Genomic DNA, 23640 nt, shown 5'->3' with positions numbered 1-23640 from the left:
ATGTAAATGCAAGATCTTGATGCAGACAATTTGTCTCATTAAATATTTATCTGTAATTTTTAATGCAACCATTTTGTAACTTAAGGCCAAATAAGATTGCCAACTAAGAAAAGCTTTAGAACATTACTGTTTTAGACTACAGTTTTTAAAAACCTTAGCAAAAATGGCCACTAGTCATACAGACTAGAGGATATTGGGAGTTGTAGTCCAAAAAGTGAATTTTCCAAACCCTCTCTTTTAGGTCCAAGGCAGACCTGTAGCTGTGTTTGCATTTCTATTCCTCTTCCACCCCAGTTTTCCCTTTCAGTTTGAAAACTAGTTTTACCATATTTTGGGCATGCTAGTTGGTGAGCAAAACAAGTGGAGCAGGCATTTGCATGGATTCTTAGCATCAACAAGACATGCTGATCTGACATCACGCACATGTGAAAAATGGCTGGACAGGTGCATGTTCTCTAACTGTCCTGATTTGGCAGGGACAGTCCCAATTAACCCTCTGTTATCCCATATTTTTAGCTGCTTTTAAAATGTCCCAGTTTCTAACCCCCCCCCCATACACTTCCCCCCTTTGTCCGTGGATTACTTCAACTACTACAAACAAATTTCAAAGAGCAAAAGTAGTTTGCACCCAATTAACTGCAGGGAGACAAGAGAGGAATGGCAGATTTGCCCTTCCCAGGAGGCTAGACAAAAGCAAATTTCTGCAGCCTCCTAGTTTATGTGTTCTTCCTCATTAATAACTTTTGTAATCTAGACACTTCCCCCTCCAGTTTTCATCTGTGAAATTCTGCAGGGGTGCAAGTGGTAGTATAACCTGAGAAATCCTCATGGAGAAAATCCAAATGGCATGCCTTTATTACAATCTATATGATTCAACCCTGTCTTATCAGAACTGTGTCTGCCTCTTTCTAAAAGTGCCATCTGTCATATTTATGTACCTATTATGGTATTTTTAGACATCTGAACATACATGCAAAGTACAGGTATGGTCTCAAGTATCAGAAAGCAGAAGGCTTTAAGGAGAGGAAACCAGAGCAGTTCCAAGAAATTTTGCTGCCTGAAGAGGAAAGCAAATAGCACACCCACCTACTCCTCCACACAACCCACCCAGATTAAGATGTGTAGCACCTAAGGCCAACCATAGGAGGCAGAAGGCTGCATAGGAGATAGAAAATATACTTGGCCCTCTATATTCGCATCTTTGACACTCAGTTTTGATTATTTGCAAGGTCAAGGCTGCAGTGCGCATGCAAACATCCTCCTCTAGGGGGAAAAAGCCCAGGAAGGAGAAGCCAGAAAGGCCATGTGCGCCTAGGGTTGCCATAAGTCAGGACCTCCAAACTGGGACAAATGTAGGACAAATGTAGGGCAACATTTTCAAATGTAGGTCACATTTTTTTAAAATGGAGGACATGCAAAAAAATTGAGTTTTTTAAAAAAAATCTTAATATAAATGCATGTTTTTTAGGCATGATCAAAATGGAGGACATTTTGGCATTATTCCTAGACAGATGGCAGAAATGGACTTGCCCTCGGGTTCAACTGTACTTCTCAGAAGTGTGTACTTGGGCAAGGGACTGTGGTTTTTCTTCACTGTGCATGAGTTTGTAAAAAGCAAGTTACATTGGCCGTGCCTCAGAGGCTTCTTGATATCAATATCACCATCATCATCATCATCACTATAATTGTCCAAGAAAGGCAGACTTGTTAGCATTCAAATCGCCATAAATACACAGAAAATGCACTTGCTTATATTTAATAATAAAAAATAATAAAAAAACAAGGCAGGGGTGTATATATTTAATAATAAAATTAATGTAATAAAATAAAAAACCAAGCAATAATAAAAATTAATGAAATAAAATAAAACAAGCAATAATAAAAAATTAATGAAATAAAATAAAGACAAGCAATAATAAAAATTAATAAAATAAAATAAAACAAGCAATAATAAAAATTAATGAAATAAAATAAAACAAGCAATAATAAAAAATTAATGAAATAAAATAAAGACAAGCAATAATAAAAATTAATAAAATAAAATAAAACAAGCAATAATAAAATTTAATGAAATAAAATAAAACAAGCAATAATAAAAATTAATAAAATAAAATAAAATAAGTATTTTATATTTTTAAAAATAATTTAAAAACCCCAAAAAACCAAGGCAGACCTAATAGCCACTGACTCAGCTTTTCTCCAACTCCTCCTCCTCTGCCCCAATTCTGCCCTTCAAGGCACCCTTCCTCCTCCTCCTCCTCCTCCTCAAGGCTATGGAATCCTGGGAACTGTAGCTCTGTGGACTATTCAGCCTCCTTTTGTCAAGAGAGCTCTGGTGCCACAAGAAACTACAATTCCCAGAATCCTATAGCACTGAGCCATGGATGTTTAAGGGGGGGTCAAGCTATTTCTGCAGCCTTTTGCTACCCAAAGCCCTTCCTATTTACAAGCAAGGCAAAAGCTCTTCCTTCCAAGCCATTGAAAACCAACCCAAGTGGAGGGGGGCTGATTGCTTCTTTCCCATTGGTCAGCTTCGGGAGAAATTTGCATATTACAAGGAAAGGTGTTTAGGGCCTCAAAAACGACCCTGTGATAAAGAATTACAACAATACTGAGTGGTAGACATTTAAAAGAGGAGGCATTTAGACTCCCAGTGAAACAGGAACCATTTATGGACTTTTTTTTTTCTCACTGTAACCTAGAAAGTAATGTCTTTTGCAAGACATATATACCAAGTGGGCTGGCAATAGCTCTGAGTGGCAGGTCTCCTGAAGACCTGCTCTCTAGGCTGAGGCAGCGAGGGTGGGACACAGCCATGGGGAGGGGTGGAGCTGCCTCCAGGGCCTTGCTGGGGGGGGGAGGTCCCAGGGGTGGGGCCAAACTGGGGTGGGACCATGTGGCCCTGCCCCAAACCGGGAAAGTCCTGCCCCCAGGCGGGATATGGCAAGCCTATGTGCGCCTACCCTGCCCCTTCCCTGGTCAGATCGCTACCTTCCTTAGGCACTGATCTGCCTGGAAAAGAGGAGGGGGTGGGCCCATCTCCAAACCCCATTCCCAAGCACATGGCTTCCTGCTTTGCTTAGGCACCCATCTGTCCAGAAAGGGGGTTTGGAGGGATGGATCTATTCCCACTCCCAGCCCTTTCCTTGGGCTGATGGGTGCCTGGACAAGGCAGGCAGCCATCTGCCTGGGAAATGAATAGGGAGCCAATTAAAGAGATGGGAGGACGGGAAAAGAAGAAGAGTGTACATGCCTGCTCTTCTTTCCCTGTCCACCCCTCCCTTTAACTGACTTGTGCATGGGATGGGTGGGAATTATTGATGGGGCAGCAAATTGTTAGTTATTTAATTTTTCTTATAGCTTTTTTCAAAAACTGCTAACGATGAGGATAAAAGCTTGAAGTACACTCGGCTCCCCACATTCCAGGGGTCTTGCACCTCTAACCTCTGCAAAGGTGGAGGGCTAATTGTAGGTCAGGTTTCTCTCCTCAACATTAGCAGATTTTGTTAAAAAGTTATCTCTCTCTCTCTGGCTTTTCTTTGCGAACAAAGATTCAGGAAGGACTCATCCCGCACTTTTTACAAGCGCGTTGATGACTAAAAAGACCAATCCGAGATAAACAAGCCTGTTGCAGAAAGCACAGCAGAAAGTCTCCTTCGGTGATGTTTCCAGGTTGTGGTTCTTTCTGTGTTGTCGTGTCTCTTCTAGACTCATTTGGCGTGAGCTTTCAAAAAAGGCTTCAGCATCATAGATAGTGCGTCTCCATGCCTCCCGATACGAGGCCAGGGCAGACCATTGTTGGTGATCAATTTGGCCAAGCCTGAAATGTTGTTTCAGGGAGTCCTTATATCTCTTCTTTGGCGCACCCCTCTTACGCTGACCTGTGGCGAATTCACCGTAGAATACTATTTTTGGGAGGCGATGGTCCTTCATCCTAGAAACGTGTCCTGCCCAGCGCAGCTGCGTACTCAATAGCATGGCCTCGATGCTAGTGATCCCTGCTTGCTCAAGGACAGCAACATTTGTCATATACAGCAGCAGAACAGCAGCTAAAAGCTATAAAGTAAATGAAATAACTAAAAATTTGCTGCCCCATCAATATATCTAAGGAGGCCCAGATTTCTGCAGTGACTAGGAGTGTTTTTTGCATTTTTAAAACTAGTGCACCAACTGCACCCATTCCCTGAGACGCCTAATCTGGCCACGGTGGTACATGCCTTGGTTACATCCTGTTTGGACTACTGTAACGCACTCTACTTGGGGATGCCTTTGAAGAGTGTTCAAAAACCTCAGCTGGTCCAAAGAACTGTGACCAGGCAGTTAATGGGTGCAAGTTACAGAGACCTCACAATGCCCCTGTTGAAACAGCTCCACTAGCTGTCAGTTTATTTCTGGGCACAATTCAAAGTGCTTGTGATGACCTATAAAGCTCTATATGGCTCAAGTCCAGACTATTTGGCAGACCGTATCTCCCTGTATGACCCGGCCTGAGCTCTGAGATCCGCACGAGAGGTGCTTTTCTCCCTCCCACCCCCATCACAAACATGGCTGGTGGGGACATGAGAGAGGGCCTTATTCCTTGGCTGCCCCTGGACTGTGGAACTCCCTTCCCAGGGAAGCCAGATTGGCCTGTTGTCCTTCAGGCTAAGACCTTCCACTCAGAGAGGCATTTGAAACAGAAAGTTTTAACAGAAGGGTTATGGTGTTGTACTGGGATTCTTACAGCCTGGACTTTCTCTCACTAAGTCCATTGGCTTGACAGAGCAGAGAGAACAACAGGACCCAGGAGGCTGAGAATCCAAAAAGTTTATTTGCCGGCAAAGTCCTCAGTGGAAATCAAGTTCCAAAGAAAGTGAGGCACAGAACCAAAGAAAATGGCTGTTCATATAGGTAATTTCAACAATGAGGTCCTTAACAATGTATTCTGTTGGCTGATTCAAAGTGCAAATGTACAAAAACTTTCATTCAATCAGGACACAGAATTGTGAATGCATTAAAATACATTTTTTACTCATTTGGAATCTTCCATCACTCTATCACTTTGTGTGTTATTTCCTCCATCCAAGGATATTGTTCCTAATTGTTTTGGCTTTCAAAGCAAGCTAGACGCCTTGATGCTTGCAAAGGTTAACTTGTTCTCTAAACATCTTGCTGTAAATCCTGTTCAGCATTTTCTCTCTTTCACACACACAACCTTGACTCCAGAAAGCTCATTTCTATATCCATAGTACAGCTATTTCTATAAATCTATAGTAGGGATTTTAATATTAAAAATTCATCTATCTCAATGTAACATTGTTTTAATGTGTTTTAAACATCTCCCCCCTTTTAACAGTATTTTATTCTTTTAACATTAATCTTGTTAGAATTTAATTCTATTTTAGTTTACCTTTTTTGTATGCTTTAATTGTACTGTTTTTAATACTGTAAACTACCCTGAGTCCCAGTTTAGAGAAAAGGGAAAGATAACAACAACAACAACAATAATATCTACTGCCTGAAGCAGTGCAGAATGGTAGGGCCAGCCCTGGTGCTACCTCTCCTCTTAGTGTTGAATGTCTGTTGATTGATGTCAGCACCCACTTAATGCTTCCTTGATGGTATGTTGGTCTTCTTAGCAGCTGCTGCACAATGCCATCTTCAGCCTCATTGTGGACAAAGTCCCAGACGCCCAGCAGTCTAATGGCCAATTTGGCATTGCATTCAGAGCCAAACTCTGAATACGTCCCACTCAGCCTACCTTACAAAGACTGCTCATTGGCATGCAAAGTCTTGAAAATATGCTGGCATGCATGCACTTACATCTATAGATAACTAGATTACTCACTCAGAAATTCGTGTATTGAGTTCTCCCACTGATGTACAATCAAACCAGCCTATATCCATCCTCATTACTTTCCTGAAATAGGATTTTCTGATTTGTTGTGTTTGTCGAGCAGCTGACATCACCCATAAGCAGATCTGGGAAGAAAGCAAAGCACAGGAAATGGGTGTTTGTGTGTATCTGTCCCAACAGAAAGAAAGAAAGGGAAAAAAAAGAAAGAAGGAAGGAAACCCCATGATAGTTGAGGGAGCATAATGCAACTGCATAATGCAGAGTGTGACAACACAGCCAGCTAAGTGGAATACCTTCTAGTTTCCAATATATTTGGCAATGTTTAATGACTTCTATTATGATCATCTGGTACAACCTTTGGTAATATTGGCAAAAGCAGTTGCACTTAAAACATTAATGGGATTGCTTGGCTACAATGAAGGACATGGAAATTCAGAAAGCTACTTTTACTAAGTCAGATGCTTGGTCCATCTTGTTCAGCATTCTAGTGCTGACTAACAACAGTGGCTTTTTAGGTAGGGGTTTTTCACAGCCCTCCTTGAAAATGCCTGGGATTACCTGGTTGTTCCCTATCCAACTTCTAATTAGGCCTGAACTTGCTTAATTTAGCTTGAAACTCAGGTGAGATTGGGTGGGTTGGAGGGGGGAGGTATCATAGGATTTGGGATGTTATGGTAAAATTATGCAGAATTTTCATAGCACAGAGATAATTATGTGCCTGTGACAGTCGCCAGGTAATCTGTTGTTTTAGTCACTTTAGACCTGTCTTGCATTCTGTAACACAGTGGTTTCCAAAGTGTGTTTATTTATTTGTTTGGGTTTTTTACCTCCAAGGAACCATTTCCACACCAGATTGGGTCCCAACTTGGGAGAAAGGCGGGATAAAAATATAATAAATAATAAATAAATGTGGATTGCTGCAGCTAGCAGAAGACTAAAGAATCTTCAGTGAAGCAAATTCAGTTTGTGTGTAGTGCTCTGCAGGACACAACACTCCTTGGGATAATGAACAGGAGTAGCTAAATTGTTTTTGAAGAATCTTTTGTGCCAGTACTAATACTGATACCAGTATATCAGCAGGAAACCAGTTTGGAAATTTCTCCTATATATGTATGATTTAAGGACATGTTCATACAAATCCATTGACTGCTACGTTTCACATGGGTGCAGCACAAAAGCAAAATAGCAGTTTTGCATGTCTACTCTTCTTTGTGGAGAATAGTTGCCTGCACGTATGTTTTTCTGAAATGTCATTGTGAGACAGCATAAAAATTACCTTATGATGCCCAATTAATTGAGCACAATCCAATCCATCATGATTTCAATACTTATTACAGAAGATTCACACAGATTCCACAAAGCCCTGCTTTTCCTACCTTCTCCTGTCACCATAGGTTTAAAGGCAGTTAGAAGGAATGAGAAGGATCTGAGATCATGAAACAAGGGGATCACAGCTGCTGTGGGACTCCTTTTTATAAATATTAAATTAGGTCAATCTTTGGAGTTTATTGCACTCACATTTAACCTGACTGCAGCCAGAAGCCACTTTTCAAAGCCAGGAGGTTTCTGGCTTGGAAAAGTGGCTAACGAAGTGCACCTGGGAGCTGGGATGCAGCCGAGCTGTACTTGGCCAACGGAATCAACGGTGAATTATTTGTGATAATTCCCGCCTGCATCCCATGTCCTGGATGCATCCCATTAGGGTGCAGTCAGATTAAATGTGTGTGCAATAAGCTCCTCTTTTCCCCTTTATGCAGGAAGCTAAAACAAACATTCCACACACCAAGCTTTTAGGTTGTGATAATATTCTCTTACTATATTTGTTTTGTTTGGTTTATTTGATGTTTTTTAACTATAAATATAGTTTAATGGTTATAAATTGCTTTGAGGGCATATAAATAATTATTATTTAAAATAATAAAAAAGATTGTTTGGCTCAGAGCCATAGTTTCAAGGGCATAAAACCTAGACACCTGAAACTAGGCCAACACACACCAGGGAAACATTAAAAGGAAGACACCACAGGGCTCTTTTGTCTTTAAAGTGCATCAGTTAATTGACATTAATTTAAATATCTCTGTGTTCAAAACATATAGTATCATCTTCACTCCCTTGGTGGCAGAATTCTCTAACCTCCACATAGGTTCGGTCCAGACCAGTGCTTTATGCCAGCCTGGACATGTAGTAGGGTTGCCCATGGGCAGAGTGTCCGCATGCCCCGCAACCCTACTACGTGATGGTGGTGTCATCATGGCGGCCTCCCATCTACATGGGGGCTGCCATGATGCCGGCGCCACCTCTGAGCACCCAAATGTGTGGCGTCATGACGGCACAATGGCACAACTTCCTCATTGCGCTTTGTTCCTGTGGCAACTAGACGGCTGCAGGAATGAAGCCATGGGAGAAAGGGGCCAAGCGGCCCCTTTCTCCCATGGCTTTGCCCGTTGCGGTGTCCTAGGGCATGCAGCATTTTGCCGCTTCTCCATGGTCCCGAAAAGCGCTGGGCTGGGGCCTCTGTGCTGCCAGTGAGGCTGCCCTGCCCCAACCCGGCAAGAAAAGGGGCAGATGCAGGCCGCCCCTGAAGGGGCAGTCTGTACCGCATCATAAATTTGCAGTCAAGCAGGGACAGCATGGAGGAGTCTGACAGAGTTATCGGGCTTCCTCCTGCTTAAGGAGTGGCAAGTCGTCTGGGGCTGCATGGGGCTGTATGGTTGCATTGCAGCAGGGAGCATTACTTGGGGTTGTGAGCAGCCATGGTTTCACTTAGTCAGGATGAGCACAATGTATCAAAATCTAACAGCTGCATAACTTTCTTGAAGGCTTTGGAGTATTATCCTAAAACGGCTATCTGAACCTGTGTGGAACTTTTGCTAGTATACAGTATAACCAAATAAATATCAATTTAATCTCCCTCTTCACCAATACCTATTTCTCAAGTTCCATGACAGCAGAAGTAATTTGTATGAACACAAGGAATGAAGCTGAGTAAGAACAGAGGATGTTCTAATAGGTTTCCTGTTTCCTTAATTGTGTTGTGTTTTGTTTTTGCCATATGAATATATCTAAAAATGGAAGGGGAAAAGCACAGCTCTACTAAATCTATGAAAATGGTTTATGCACATATGCTGAGCCTGAGGCCAGGATAGGTTTGTCTCCACTGCCCAGTATGTCCTATTATTTTAGTTATAATCAAACATTTTAGTTATAATCAAACATTGTTTTGGTTTGACCTAAGTATCTGCTTGTCTTCCATGTGATATGAAGAGAGAATTATCTGTGTTAGTACAGAAAGTAGCATCAATGACCTGGATGACAGATTGGGAGCATACTTATCAAATTTGCAGATGATACCAAATTAGAGGGAATAGCTAATAGCCCAGAGGACAGGATCAAGATTCAAAATGATCTGAATAGACTAGAAAGCTGGGCCAAAGCTAACAAAATGAAATTCAACACAGAGAAATGTAAGGTATTGCACTTAGGGCGGAAAAATAAAATGCACAGATATAGGATGGGTGACACCTGGCTGAATGAAACTACGTGTGAAAGGGATCTAGGAGTCCAAGTAGACCACAAGTTGAACATGAGTGAACAGTGTGATGCGGCAGCTAAAAAGGCCAATGCAATTCTAGGCTGCATCAATAAAAGTATAGTGTCTAGATCAAGAGAAGTAATAGTGCCACTGTATTCTGCTCTGGTCAGGCCCCACCTGGAATATTGTGTCCAGTTCTGGGCACCACAATTCAAAAAGGACATTGAGAAACTGGAGCATGTCCAAAGGAGGGCGACTAAAATGGTGAAAGGTCTGGAAACCTTGCCCTATGAGGAACGACTCAGGGAGCTGGGGGTGTTTAGCCTGGAGAAGAGAAGGTTAAGAGGTGATATGATAGCCCTGTTTAAATATTTGAAAGGATGTCACATTGAGGAGGGAGCAAGCTTGTTTTCTGCTGCTCCAGAGAACAGGACCCGGAGCAATGGATGCAAGCTACAGGAAAAGAGATTCCACTTAAACATTAGGAAGAACTTCCTGACAGTAAGGGCTGTTCGACAGTGGAACAAACTCCCCCGGAGTGTAGTGGAGTCTCCTTCCTTGGAGGTCTTTAAGCAGAGGCTAGATGGCCATCTGTCAGGGATGCTTTGATTTGGATTTCCTGCATGGCAGGGGGTTGGACTGGATGGCCCTTGTGGTCTCTTCCAACTCTATGATTCTATGATTTCACAGTTAATTTTGATTGATCCTATAATATACAGTAACACTGGCTGCTAAATAATTTAGGTATGGAAAAATAATATGGGGAAGTAAATACTGACTTGAAGATATCCAAGCACAAGGACAGCACAGCCAATTCCTGCATAGTAACTTGCAAAATAGGTCATTTCTTTTTCAATATCCAGTAACCTATTAAAAACAAAAGGGAAAGAAACTAAACAGTATTGTAACAGTTTCTCAAGAGCCAGTTACCTGAAAGCTTGTTTCAATGTTCTGATGAATTATTAAATTATTAAAATACTTTTGAATGTAAGGAATTAATCTGTTTTTTGATTTTACTATGGAGATTATCGCATGGACAAATAATCTGACTGCTCCCTAACGGGATGAAGCTAGGTTACAGGATGCAGGCAGGTATTATCGCTCATAATTCGCCGCTGATTCTGCTGGGCAATTGCATCCTGGCTCCCAGGCGCACCTCGGAGGCCGTTTTTCAAAGCTGGGAGCCTGGGACCCAGGATGTACCCGGGATACAATTGCCTGGTGGAATCAGTGCCAAAATACAAGTGATAGTATCTGCCTGCATCCTGCAACCTAGCTGTATCCCATTAGGGAGTAGTGGAATTATTTGTAAATGCGATAATCTCCCTTGTCTGAACTGAACTGGCTCTTTTAATATCAGAAATAACATAATTTTCTTTACAAATAATAAAACTTTTTTCACATTGTTTTGTTTTGTTTTTGGTACTCAGTCAGATGTAGACATCGATAACATGATATGTGGATTTTCAGGAAATTCCATAGGATGAAAACACAACATGACATTAATGGACTATTAATCTGACAAAAAGGGCCCATCACATTCCCCGTTAATGGAATTCATAAACAGTGTGGCATAGTGGTTTTGGTGTTGGACTACAACTTTGGAGACCAGGACTTGACTCCCTGATCAGCTATGCAACCCACCAGGGTACCCTGGGCAAGACACATGCTCTCAACCTCAGGGGAAAGCAATGGCAAACCTCTTCTGCCAAGGAAACCCCATGATGGGTTCACTTTAGGATCCCCATAAATCAGAAATGACTTGAAGGCACACAACAACAATAGCAGCAGCAGCAGCAGCACTGACTAATACATAATGGGCAAAGGTGAGAAAACAGATTCAGTATTGCTTAACCTCTATGTAAAATGATCCAACTTCAAATTATTTCCTTGTGGAATATGCTGAGAACTATAGGTTAACGTATGATCTCTCTATACAGTAATTTGGGACTAAACCTCAGCTTATCTACACTGCAGGAATAATCCAGTTTGATATTACCTTAACTGCCATGGTGAATGCTATAGAATTCTGGGAATTGTAATTTGTTGTGGCACCAGAGCTCTCTGACAGAGAACACGAAATATCTCACAAAATTATAATTCCCAGAATTCCATAGCATTGAGCCATGGCAATTAAAGTGGGGTTAACCTGGATTATTTCTTCAGTGCAGATGCAGCCCTCATGTAACAAAGCAGAAATCTACCTGACCACTATACACAGTAGAACTTATTTTTCTGATGTTTACAGAAATTTCATCTATCATTAAGGAATGGCAAAAATAGATGCAGCTTTGCTTTTTAAGCACTTATGAGTTTAAGAAATTAGAACAGAGACCTTAAAACATTTAAAACAGAGCACCTGAATTTAAACAGGAATTACCATATATACTCAACTATAAATCGACTTCATTTTGAGAGGATCCGTGGATAAGCCAAGGGTAAAAGCTAGGGGTATGTGACAAAGGATCTAAAGGATGAAGCAAGGAAAACAATGCCAAACAATTTACAAAATTCCACCAGGCACAACTGTGCTTATCCTAAAGGCTGGATGAATGAGAGAGTTGGGGGGGGGGGGGTCAATGCTTCCAGGACAGATTATGCTCTTGCTTTTCACCAGGGCATGGTTCCTTTTTAAATAAGAGTTAAAGTACAGTAATTACATTGACCTGTGGATAAGTTGACGCGGGTTTTGGGGGTCAATTTTTTATTATACATGAATATATATATAGTAATTCTCAGTTGTATTTTAATACATTTAAAATGCCTTTCCCTTGCTATACAAGTCTATATTGTTCATATTAATTCAATACCCATTCTGGAGCACTGTGTAATAGACCATCAGAAAACACAGGTTTCACACCATTTCAGTGGTCCTATTTCCATCCTATGTGATTTTGTGACTTCGGCACTAGAAAGATTTAATGTGATAATTCAAAAGAGTTTACTAGAGAATTCTGAGACCCTAGACTACAAATTGCAGGATTCCACTGAATGGAGCCATGGCATTAAAATGGAATCAAACTGATATAATTGTGCAGTATAGAGACAACCACTGACCCTCTGAAAGCAGTTTAACAGGTTAATCACAACTGTCTCAAGTCTCATTGCTTTTAGTGCAACTGAATAGCAATGTACTTGGATTTCAACCACAGCTAAAATATGACAACAACCACCTGCTCAGATTAAGAATAGCTTGCTATGTTCATAATAGAGGATGGAGGGACCCTTGTCAAAAAACTTTGCTAAGGTCTACAAGTTTCCAAAACAGGTTCTGCAGAGGCACAGGAAAACTTTTGAACTACAGAGACCACCATCTTCAGCCATCAAATCCAAGTATTGTACCATTATTAATTTGTGAAAGGAAGCTAAAAGAAACCATAAATGTTTGTGTGTGACTTCCAGTGGAAGTGGGCACAATTGTTCCACCTGTCAAAAGTCAATATTTATCATTATTACCTTAATAACATCAAAAACACTGTAGGACAAGGCAAATTGGGGGGAAGTGGTGGAAGAATTTCAGTTTTGACACATTCTGGTCTGAGCTAAGAAATGGCTATGCTTGACTGGACTCAGGAGTAAGTTTTGCATAGATAAAAATGAATGATTGGGATTGACTAAACATGTAGAAACACCTTCAGCTCTGGAAAGGTTTCAACATTCATTTGTTGCCCAAATGAGACAGGACATTGTCTAATGCACAAATCTGCAATAATGATAAAATCAGCAAATACAATGCCCAGTTACACAAACTTAATCCCACCAACCTCAGTGAGATAATTACAACTAGCTGTAGGCAAGATCACAACCTTCAGTGCATATATACTGTAGAAATAATTCAGTTTGATATCACTTTAAGTGCTGTAGCTCCATCCTATGCAATCCAGGGATTTGTAGTTTTAGAAGGTCTTTCACCTTCTCTGCCAAACTTGCTGGTGCTTCACAAAACCTGAAATCCCAGGATACTGTAGGATGGAGCCATGGCAGTTAAAGCTGTATCAAACTACATTATTTCTACAGTATAGACGCACCCCTTATGTGAGAAATCAATCAGACTAACTCCTAGGCAAATGTGTGGCAGACAACTGCAACCAATGTCCTTTAATAACATAAGAGAAATATAATATTTAGCTCACTTACCCACAACTTAATGATACATTACTGTCGTTCTGATGATGGGAACTGTTGACCCACACTATTGTGTTATTCACACAAGCTTTATTTGGGTCGTCAAGCTCCTGTCTCTCAATATCATATTGAATGAAGGCGTCTGTCATTAAGCCAAAGACCAGCAACATGGCAGGCTGAGCTGCTCCATGAAGAATGGCAGCAATGCCACCCAAAACCATCATCAGTATCTCAGTGGAAGAAGCAAATCTAAACTATTTGAAACAACAAATAGAGAGTGCTCAGAAATAGTATTTGCTCCATTTCTTTGTGTGGATTCATGGTCCATTGCTTTTGTTAACAATGTAATCCTAGGCTCCATTTCTTTCTTGGATTACAACCATGCCTTCTTTTGACAAAATTATGTTTAATTGCATATTTATACAACTGATCTTCTATAGCAATATAATATTCCCCAAACAGATAATTAGAAAAAAGGGGGTCAGTTGGTTAATATTTAGGGAAATTGTTTTTAACCCCTGCAGATTTGCATGAATGATAAACAAAAGAGAAACCATGATACTGGCAATAGTTTATTAATCTTCATTGTGGAATTTGGTTTCTCTCTTGGATGGATGCTTCCCAATTTTTGTTTCTTCCCCCCATTGTATGAATACTTTCAGTTACAGTAAAATTTCCAGAACTGTTTACAACTATGATTTCAAGCAATAATGGACAGAACGTAAATTGGGATCCATTGGATAGATCTCTGGGTTATTTAGAATATGAGCAAGGGTTTATGGTTCCCATGTGTTTAACAACAAAAAGAATGACATAACTTAAAAATAAAAAAAAGAAATGATAGGCTACTGATAAAATGAAAGTTTGGGGGAACAGACATGGATTTTTGAGGGAAAGGACAGTATGCTCAGTTCTGATAATAACCACAAATTCCTGGGCTGAGCATGTTCTCTAAAACACCCTAAGGTTTCTCCCAATATCTTGAAATTTCCCCACCCCTGATCTAACAAATCACATCATATTTGATAAGTACAGGAAACCAACAATTTTATTACCAGCTGAAAGAAGCCAACTCGGATGTCATCCTTTTTCTTCTCTTTCCTTTAAAGAAAGTAAAATGCTCAACATCACAAAGTTGCATTTTTGTTGTTATCATTAGTTAAGATATGCTTTAACCCTCTTGCTGAGAGGACCCTAATATTTGATCAACATTTTATAGAACCATAGAGTTGGCTGGCATTCTTAGGCTAATGACAACACTATCCAAAAACTGCCAGGACCTGCTTTCCGCAAATTAATCCACACAATCCAAGCTGTGGCTAACATATTTCTAGGATTTTGAGTAATCTTCACTGTTTGTCTTGTATACTTGGGCCCACATGGTTATTCACCTGGGCTACTAAATTTTTGGACTCACATTTAAAAGATAAATAATTACCACTAGGAAAAATGTAATAAAATCAGTGGATGAGACCAACACATAAGCTACTAGAAGATAAAGTAGTTTAACTTACTTTTCCCCCTTTACATCGTTCTTTGAAGCCTCCTTTTTTGTATAGAAATACCTGTAGAAGGCAAGAATAACATAAGAAAAGCCATGTTGGACCAGACCATAAGTCTATTTAGTCTGTTACCTCAGTGTCCAATGGAATACTTATAGCAAGCCTGACAGTGGGACACGAAGGGAGCAGAACAGGTAAAGCGTTTTTCATATGAGCACGCTTACTGAGCCTATCTTCATAAGTTGTTAATCACTTTTAATTTAGCCCATCAAGACGTATGTTGTCATCTTGCTTTTGTTACATCTTAGATTTCATTGAGGATATAATTTTACCAAAAAGAGATCTCAACCATGTTCTAGAAAATTCTACCCAGAACCAGTCCTAGAACTAGAGCATCCTAGGCAAGGCCTATTGATGCATCCCACTTTCATTAGCCCAAAGTGTCACCCTTCGTGACTTAATTGCTGTCATGACTGAAAGTCTGTTGCCTTTTGAAAATACATATCATTGAACTGAATGGAACATGCCATAACCAGTCCAGCCATTTTGCCAAACCCCAGAAGAACAAAGCATGTTCCTCCTCTTCATCTGAAGAAGCAAGGTTTCTGTACTGAGACAGAGTATTCATATATGAATGAGATGAAGAACCAGAATTTGCCTTAACTATTACTTTGTAGTAAGGACTTTGACACTGCGATCAAGCCAAGAAATCTTTGAGTTTCTTAGAAGTTTACTTGATGTTCCTCAGGAAGTAAATCATCTAATGATACAAATAGTGCCCTGAATGGTAGCTTTCCTAGCACTACTGCTCTTCCTCTGGAATGTGAATAGTGCCTGACTGTTAGGAGGCCTTACTATCTGCTCATACAAAATTGGGAAGCCTAACAGGTTTGCCAGCATCTTAAGGCAAACAGTGTTGCAGGATTCTCTTGCCCAATGTGTTCTATTGTAGAGCATAATTCATTGGCCTGACAATCAACCTGTTATCTGCATCCATATGGGTTGCAAGATTACACTTTAATGAAACATTAGTAGAAAAGTGTTAAAATTAGCATTTCTTTCTTCTTTATCCAACACATTTATAATGGAGAATGAGAGGATGTGTGTTCTCCAACTGCATAACTTCCAATGTTTCACAGATGAAAATTGGAACACATGGACCACGCAATATAGAGTGTGGTTAAAGATGGCAAATGTTATTAATGGATACACCAAGCTAGGAGAGGCTATAGCAGTTTGCTTTTGCCTAAACCCAGTGGTGGCACCCTTTTCGCATTCAGCCGGGGCCGGGTTTGCTTGTCCCTCAGACACGGGCGGGCCGAGCGCAAACAAATGAAATAACACGGTATATTTTTTTTAACAAATTCAATAATAGACACCAGGACACATGTAGGCCAATGTTTCAAATGGACGAGCGCTTTTTTTTAAACAAAGGGAGGACACGTGAAAAAAGTTGCTGATTTCTTTAAACCATGTTACATATAATGCCGTTTCTGAGGGGCTTTCTGATAGGTACATTGCCCCCCAAGTGCCCTGGCGGCACATCCGGTGGCAGGGGGGACCGGCGGGGCCGGTCCCAGCCTCGCCGGGCGCTGCATCCAGGCCCGCGGGCGCCTACCCCTGGCCTGAACCTACTGGGAAGGGCAAGATTCAGGTCGCTCATCTCCTATCTCACCTGCTGAGTTAATTGAGTGCAAATTTGTGAAGTCAAAGGCTTTCATGGCCAGCAGCCATAGTTTTTTGTGCGTTTTTCGGCCTATAGGCCATTCTCTGGAGATGCCAGCCACAGATGCTGGTGAAACATCAAGAATAAACTATTCTAGAACATGGCCACATAGCCCGAAAAACCCACAAAAAACTATGAGTGCAAATTAATTTTGTATTTTGAATTAAGTTTGCAGCATTTGAAGCAAGCTGAGCACAGAAGGGGACAATGGGGGGGAGGAAGAAAAAACAGAGACATTTTAAAAGCAAAGCAAAGAAATGAAAAATGATTCATAGGCCTGGTACAGATGAGCCATTAGTGGCGATATTAGGGCTCGATGGTGCTTAGCATCCATATGCGCCAAGACCTAATATCACCACACTTATGTCACAAGGCTGCAGCCCCATCCAAACAGGGCACAGCCTTGTGACGTACAGGCTCCTGAGCACCCACACACTTCTAGGGGGAAGATGCGTCATAGGGCTGCATTGCAGCCCTTATGACGCCACAAAAAAGGAGCTGCCTAGAGGGGCTCCTTTTGGAGAGCATGCTTGTGCTGCAGCATGTGGCTTCTAGCCGCTAGTCTGTACTGCCCCATAATTAATTTGAATCAGAATTCATGAGAGTTGGTTTGAAGTCTTCACTGAAATGCTGTACCACAGAAATGTCATGTTGCCGCCTGCGGTCCGGTTGGGCATGATACTGCTTTGGGGTAGAGTCGGGGAGGGGCAAGGGTGGCTTTTTGCCGGCTCCAACAGGAGCGGCTTTCTGCCAATTCTTTTGGAGCCAACAAATCACTGGATCGGGGCTGCAGCACATGGTTGCTACAGCCCTGATCCAACACACAAAGAGGTGGCATGTTGCCACCCCTTTAGGTTCATCTCTTTAAGTAGCATTTCCTAAGTAGAATTTCCTGACCTGACACCCTTCCACTCTATTTTACTAGACACCAGTGGCCTTGAGCAATGATTGGGATTCAGTAGACTAACATTTCCACCTCCTTCTGCAAACAGTCTCCAGTGTGACAATCAGAAGCAGGATCCCTATCATAATTTCTCCACACATGGAAGATTGCAGGTAAAAGGGAGGGTGGAAACATCAGTCTGCTGTACCTCCATCAACAAGAGAAGAGACTTCTGCCACTCACAGTGGCTGACACCAGGTAAAGCAAGATTGGGGGACTTTTACAATCATGGCATTTGTGAGTATGTAGGCTTTGTGAATATGGATCAGTAACAGATCAGTAACAGTAGGTTACAAATCCATCCCTGCAATACTGAATTTCACCCTTTGTTTTTACATCTCAGTATCTCTCAATATCTTTGTTTTATTGTATTGGACTCCCTGCCCCCAATTTCCTGTTGCTTAACATTCTGCTGTGTAATGGTTGACAGCTGTGCACAAATATTTGATGGATTGGCTGTCAGTCACTGAATTGGTCAATCCATCTTGTGTTTTGAAAAAAGAAACCAGACAAAATTTCCCCCCCTCTTTTGGTATGCACAAAATTGTTCATTCTCACACCTTGCTCACAGATGCAATCTAATTGTAAGAGAGGCTGGCAGAAGCTATGGCATATTTTTCTTGCCATTTATTGCATGGTGTAATCTGTATTTTTCCTTCACTAACATCAAATGGGTAATATTATAGTTTAGCAAAGGAACATTTATGACTGCATTTTAAATTGTTGCAAATTTAGTTTGTTGATTAGTTTCTGTTCCTTTTTCTTTCAAAACCACTTTGTTGGTCTATGATCATAATAAAGATGAACTGAACTGATTTCAAAACCAGAATTGAAGTACTGAAAAGAATTCTGAAAAGAATTTTAAAGAGATTGAAATAAAAACACAATGTTACAATAGTCAAACAGAATCAATATTTTTATACTGGAATTAAAAGCAATTAAAAAAACAAAACATCAATTTAAAAAGTATAGTGCTCTACTCCTTAAAAGCCTCTTTCTCAGGTGCCATTCAAGTTGCCAAAGTAACAGAAAAGAAAAACAAATCCGGGGCCCGTTACAAATGGGCCTTTAAGTACGGACTCAGTCCATACTAGGGTTAGGAAGGGGCGGTGCTTCCTAGGAGGGTGCGGAAGCACTGCCCTTTCTAACCCTAGTACGGACTGAGTCCGTACAAAATGGCGGCGCCCCCTCCACATGGGGGCCGCCATGACAACGTCACAACCGTGCCGCCTCTATACGGGGTGGCGTGGACGTGACGTCATCGCTCTGCGGAGGGTGCTTAATGCGCCCTTTGCGCGGAGCAGGAAGGAGCTCCGTTTTGGAGCTCCTTCCTGGTTTGCATCGCTGGTTTGCATCGCTGTACGCAGCCTTCAGACGGCTGCGCTCATCAACGCAAGGGAGAAAGGGGCCAAGCGGCCCCTTTCTCCTCCTCCCCACCGCCGCGGGGTGTCCTTGGGGCTTTAAGCCCCAAGGACACCCCTTTCCAAGCTGCGGGGAAGCGGACCGGAAAGCGGCGGATCGGGGCCTCAGCAGCTGCCGTTTTGGCCGCTGAGGCCCCAATACACCGGGGAAAGGGGGCCTACAGGCCGCCCCAAAGGGGCGGTCTGTAACACGCCCATGTGAGTAAAAAGATCTTTGCCTGTTATCATCAACAGATTAGGAAATATAATTTCTAGGAAACCATCTAAAAGGAAATTCAGTTTGAAACATGTGTATTCTTCTATAGTGAAAACCACACTATTTACAAACAAGAGAGGGTGATCAGCAGGCTTGGGGGAAACCCCAAGGTTGGCAGAAGTATTTTTATTATATTTCATTTCATTTTTTTAGTGGGAGAGAAAGAAAATGTACATGAGGGAAAACCCTCAGAACAACCTAGGGGCTGAGCAGATGGGCCCATGCTACTCTGGCCCCAGTGCCCAGATTGGTCCCTGGTCCGTGTGGGGATGGGGGGGTTACACATCTATTCCTTTGCTGACCTGGGACCTGCAACTGATGATGATGATGACGATGATGATGATGATGATGATGATGATGATGATGATGATGATGATGATGATATTTATTTATATTTCCCGCCCTCCCTGCAGATCGAGGTGGGATTACACCCGATAAAATCAAACAATACAATTACACAATACCATAACACATAAAATAATAAATTAAAACACGCCAAGATGCAATACAATGTGTGATGTGTGATCCTTATCTTGGCACAACCTTGCTGGTACTGAGAAGCCCTATGTCACTACATCTGATGCGGAAACGAGGTGCCTGACTTTCAGACATGGCAATGGGGGACTTCTCAGTACCAGCAATGGCACGGAAAGGTAAGGAGCATGGGGGGGGGGGGAGCATGTAAACAGCTGTTTCCAGGAAACCCTGCAACAAACAAGGGGGCAAATTGACCCAGGATAAAGGCTGATTACCCCAAGATTGGGCCAGATCCATGTCTGGTTGATGCTGGTCCCAGGTTTTTGCCTGCATTGTTTGAACTGGATGATGCAAGGCTGGAGAGAACACAAGTCTTTTGGCCCTTGTGGACAATCCCTTAGTGAGCAACGAGTGTGCTTAGTGGTTGTGAGAGGAATCCTGACCTTGTGGGACACTAGGAACACAGAAAATGGTTGAGATGGAGGAATGAAACGCTGTGTCCTAGGGCCCTTTAACACAACATAACTGCCATGGTTTCATCTATGGTACCTGGGATTTGCAGTACTTAAACCTAAAGGGATCTTTAGAAGCCTTAGCCAGTGAGCCCTTCTGGGATCTCTGACCAAACTACAAACCCAGGATTCCTCCATAGGAGGCAGCCATGACAGTTCAAGTGGGATCACAGTGCTATAACTGTGTAGAGTGAAAGGACCCCTAGAAGAGAACATGGCTAATGTTCTGAGATATCAGAAGTATTAATCAGAAGTATCAGGGAATGGGTGTGGAACTAAAGAGATGCAAGGTCCCAGAACTGCCTAAGAATGTAGAATACTGAGTGTGTCTTGGAAACAGTTAAAAGGTGGATGGAATGGAATATCCTACACAAGGGTTTTATCCAGTCGGCTGCAATCCAATCAGCAATTCACACTGAAGCACTATGTTGTAAGTCCCACTTGTAACTCTAAATAATTCATCTGCAAACATTTTCATTACTTACTCTGATTTAATGATGCCATTATCTGTTGGAAAACAAAAATAACCTTTAGTTATTATTATTATTATTATTATTATTATTATTATTATTATTATTAATATAAAAGAGTAAACCTGCCTATGGCATACAATCTAAGAAATAATGGGATAATACATAGAAAATACATAGCAATACAGAAAATGGTACTATAAAACAGGCAACAAAGAACATCAAATAGCAAATAATCACACAATGCCTGGGAATGCTTCTCTGAACAGGATGGTCTTCAACTCCATTTTGAAGCTGGTTAAAGAAGTGATGGCCCTTGCTCGTGGGGGAAGAAGGTTCCAGGAGTGAGGGGCAGCAAGTGAAAAGGGGGCGAATCCGAGATGGGGCAGAGGAAATCCTGGGCTGAGACAGCCAACCCTGACTACCAGAGCGGAGGGCCCGAGTGGGAAGGTGAGGGGAAATAAGGTCTGATAAATAAGGAGGGGCCAACCCATGGAGGGCTTTAAACATCACTGAAAGTATATGCACCATTTTAATTATACAGGACTATGTAATTATAGATGCTATATGAAATATCCATATGGACCTGTGCAAAAACTTGATAAAATCCAGAATGGATCACGGTGTTATAAGTATCGGCCATAGATGTTTTTGTCCTGTTAATATTCCACTTTCCTAGTCTCGTGTGATAAAGTCCTCTGTGAAAAAACTATTCACAGCAAGAATGCTCATCTTTGCTGTGTTTGCATTCCCATATAACTTTGCCTGCCCTTTTGATTCAGATGCCTACATTGTATTTCTAAATGCTTGACTGAAGGTTTAACTTACTGTAATACTAGAAATTTAGGGATGGAAGGAACATTTTACTGTAGGGGCAAGAATTCTTACTGGGGGCAATGTCCTCATTTTGTCTGTCCCCCACCCCACATAGCCACACTCCCTGATTCAAACTACTTCTAGCACTCTCTGGAGAAGAGTGAAGCTCCATAGAGATAAAAACATAAGAAAAGCCCATCAAGCCAAAGGTCTAACTTGCCCAGCATTGTGTTTCACATATTGATGAACAACCAGGAGAAGAGGGAAATAGCCCTCTCCCACTGTTGCTCCCCACAATTAGTAGTTCAGAAGCAAAGTGCTTCTAAATCTGGAGGTAGCATATAGAATTACAACTTTCCCTTCCATGAATTTTTAAACCCATTGCAAAAAACAATACAATGACATGCATGTTCTATGTAATAAATATGCAGGCTCAGATTCATCAAATTTAGATAAATGGCTCTCAATAAAGAGTTGGATCCTAACTAATTTCTCTGTGAATGCAAAATCTCTTCCGGGTTTCTAGAGAATTCCTCCACTCTTTAAAGTGTGTTTGCAGGTGTGTGTGTGTGTTTTTTTTTTCTATTTATTTTTTTATTAATTTCTCCATGACATAAAAAAAATTTACAACATTGCACAATACATAAAAAATGAAGACACTAACAGAATAGAACAGAACATACAAGCAATAACAACATACATTTCTTCCTGGTTTGAACTCCTGGTGTTTTCTCTATTTAACTTCAGCATCTTTCTTATCAATTTGACTCCATATTTATATATTTTCTTTTCTTCCTTCATTCAGCTAATTCAGTTCTGATTCAATTTATCTCATGTTCTTTAAATCTGATATTTCTTTCATTCTAAACCCATTTGCAGGTGTTGAAAGGGCTGTGGGGTTGTGGGAAGGGGCAGAATTGGCCAAAAAAAGTGTCCCTTCCCTCTTTTTGGCCAGCAGGTGCATCCCAGAGGCAGAATATTGGTGACCAGAAACTCTCACCGATGGAACATGAGTTAAGATCTAAACCAACGCAAATATAAGCAATGCAGCAAAAGCAAAAGTACGGTGCAAAGAAGTGATACACAAAATTAATAGTAATAATTTACTGGGCTTGTTCATATTCGCTTGAAATAAAAACCTGTGGCTCAGGAATGATGTCAATGAACACATATTGAAGCCCATGATATATATTTGAATCCAAGAGGTGTCTAAAATATGAAACATCTTACGTGATTCATCTGACTCAAAGGCATAGTTGTCTTCTCCAATTTTCTTAATACTGCACAAGGTAACTGGTTCAGGCATGGTCTGCTTCTTCCCTTTTCTATAATAAATCAAGAAAGTATCATAGTTGTTGCATCTTTTCAAGGCATATGACAATTTTCTGCAGCCTTGCCAATGCTCACACACTTGTAACACTTCACTAAGGTAAAAGAGTTTTCCTGGTATAATTCAGGAAGCCCTGGGTGATTTGGCTTCATGTTAATAATTTATTTGTTTGTTATCCTATTTAAAAGGAAAATGTCCCAGTATTGACTTTGACAGGGTCCAACCTCACATCCAGCTAATAGAAACAGAAATTTTAAAAAGCACCGAAATATCAAATATACAGTTAAATATACAGTTTAAAAAGCAGATACCAGAACCCCTGTGTTTCTGATTACCACTGTCTGTACAGCAGAAAGAATGGTGTGGCTGGTGGAAACATCTGGAAGGGAAGCCTAGCAGTATTGTCCCATTCACTCTCCTCTGACAGTCACATACTGAATGAGTAAGGAGGACTTAGTCTGAACAGGCTTTTAGCTTCCCTCAGTATGCATTTCAGTTTTTAAATTTCACACACCTTCATGGAATTTGAGATCCTCAACCAAGGCCATTTTGTATGTCCCACCACCCCCAGAGGTGAATACATGAGACAGGTCTTTGTCTTCATCAGCACCCCAACTGTGGAACACTTTCCCAGGGGAGGTCAGGTTCATGCCATCCTCACAGAAGTTCTTCTGAATCTGTTCATGAAAAACAT

General features: G+C 41.2%; 1 protein-coding gene across 6 annotated transcripts in view; it reads right to left on the bottom strand.

Moving 5' to 3' along the window:
* The window catches only part of LOC121921681 (bile salt export pump-like), a 390920-nt gene that overhangs the window by 363959 nt on the left and 3321 nt on the right, over positions 1-23640 (bottom strand). For 3 of the 6 annotated variants that reach the window (XM_042450110.1, XM_042450120.1, XM_042450138.1), the window contains exons 2-8: positions 22847-22941; positions 20816-20837; positions 15008-15058; positions 14549-14594; positions 13506-13747; positions 10148-10235; positions 5828-5961 (exon numbers count right to left, since the gene is read on the bottom strand). In XM_042450110.1, coding sequence (XP_042306044.1) covers positions 5828-5961; positions 10148-10235; positions 13506-13747; positions 14549-14594; positions 15008-15058; positions 20816-20837; positions 22847-22922 — 659 coding nt within the window. In that variant the 5' untranslated portion in view covers positions 22923-22941. Of the gene's footprint in view, positions 1-5827; positions 5962-10147; positions 10236-13505; positions 13748-14548; positions 14595-15007; positions 15059-20815; positions 20838-22846; positions 22942-23640 lie in introns of those variants that run through there. The other 3 variants (XM_042450129.1, XM_042450150.1, XM_042450141.1) reach the window with 3 other exon arrangements.

The sequence above is a fragment of the Sceloporus undulatus genome, chromosome 1, assembly GCF_019175285.1.
Source record: "Sceloporus undulatus isolate JIND9_A2432 ecotype Alabama chromosome 1, SceUnd_v1.1, whole genome shotgun sequence".
Taxonomy (NCBI): domain Eukaryota; kingdom Metazoa; phylum Chordata; class Lepidosauria; order Squamata; family Phrynosomatidae; genus Sceloporus; species Sceloporus undulatus.
This window is presented reverse-complemented; position numbering and strand designations above follow the sequence as displayed.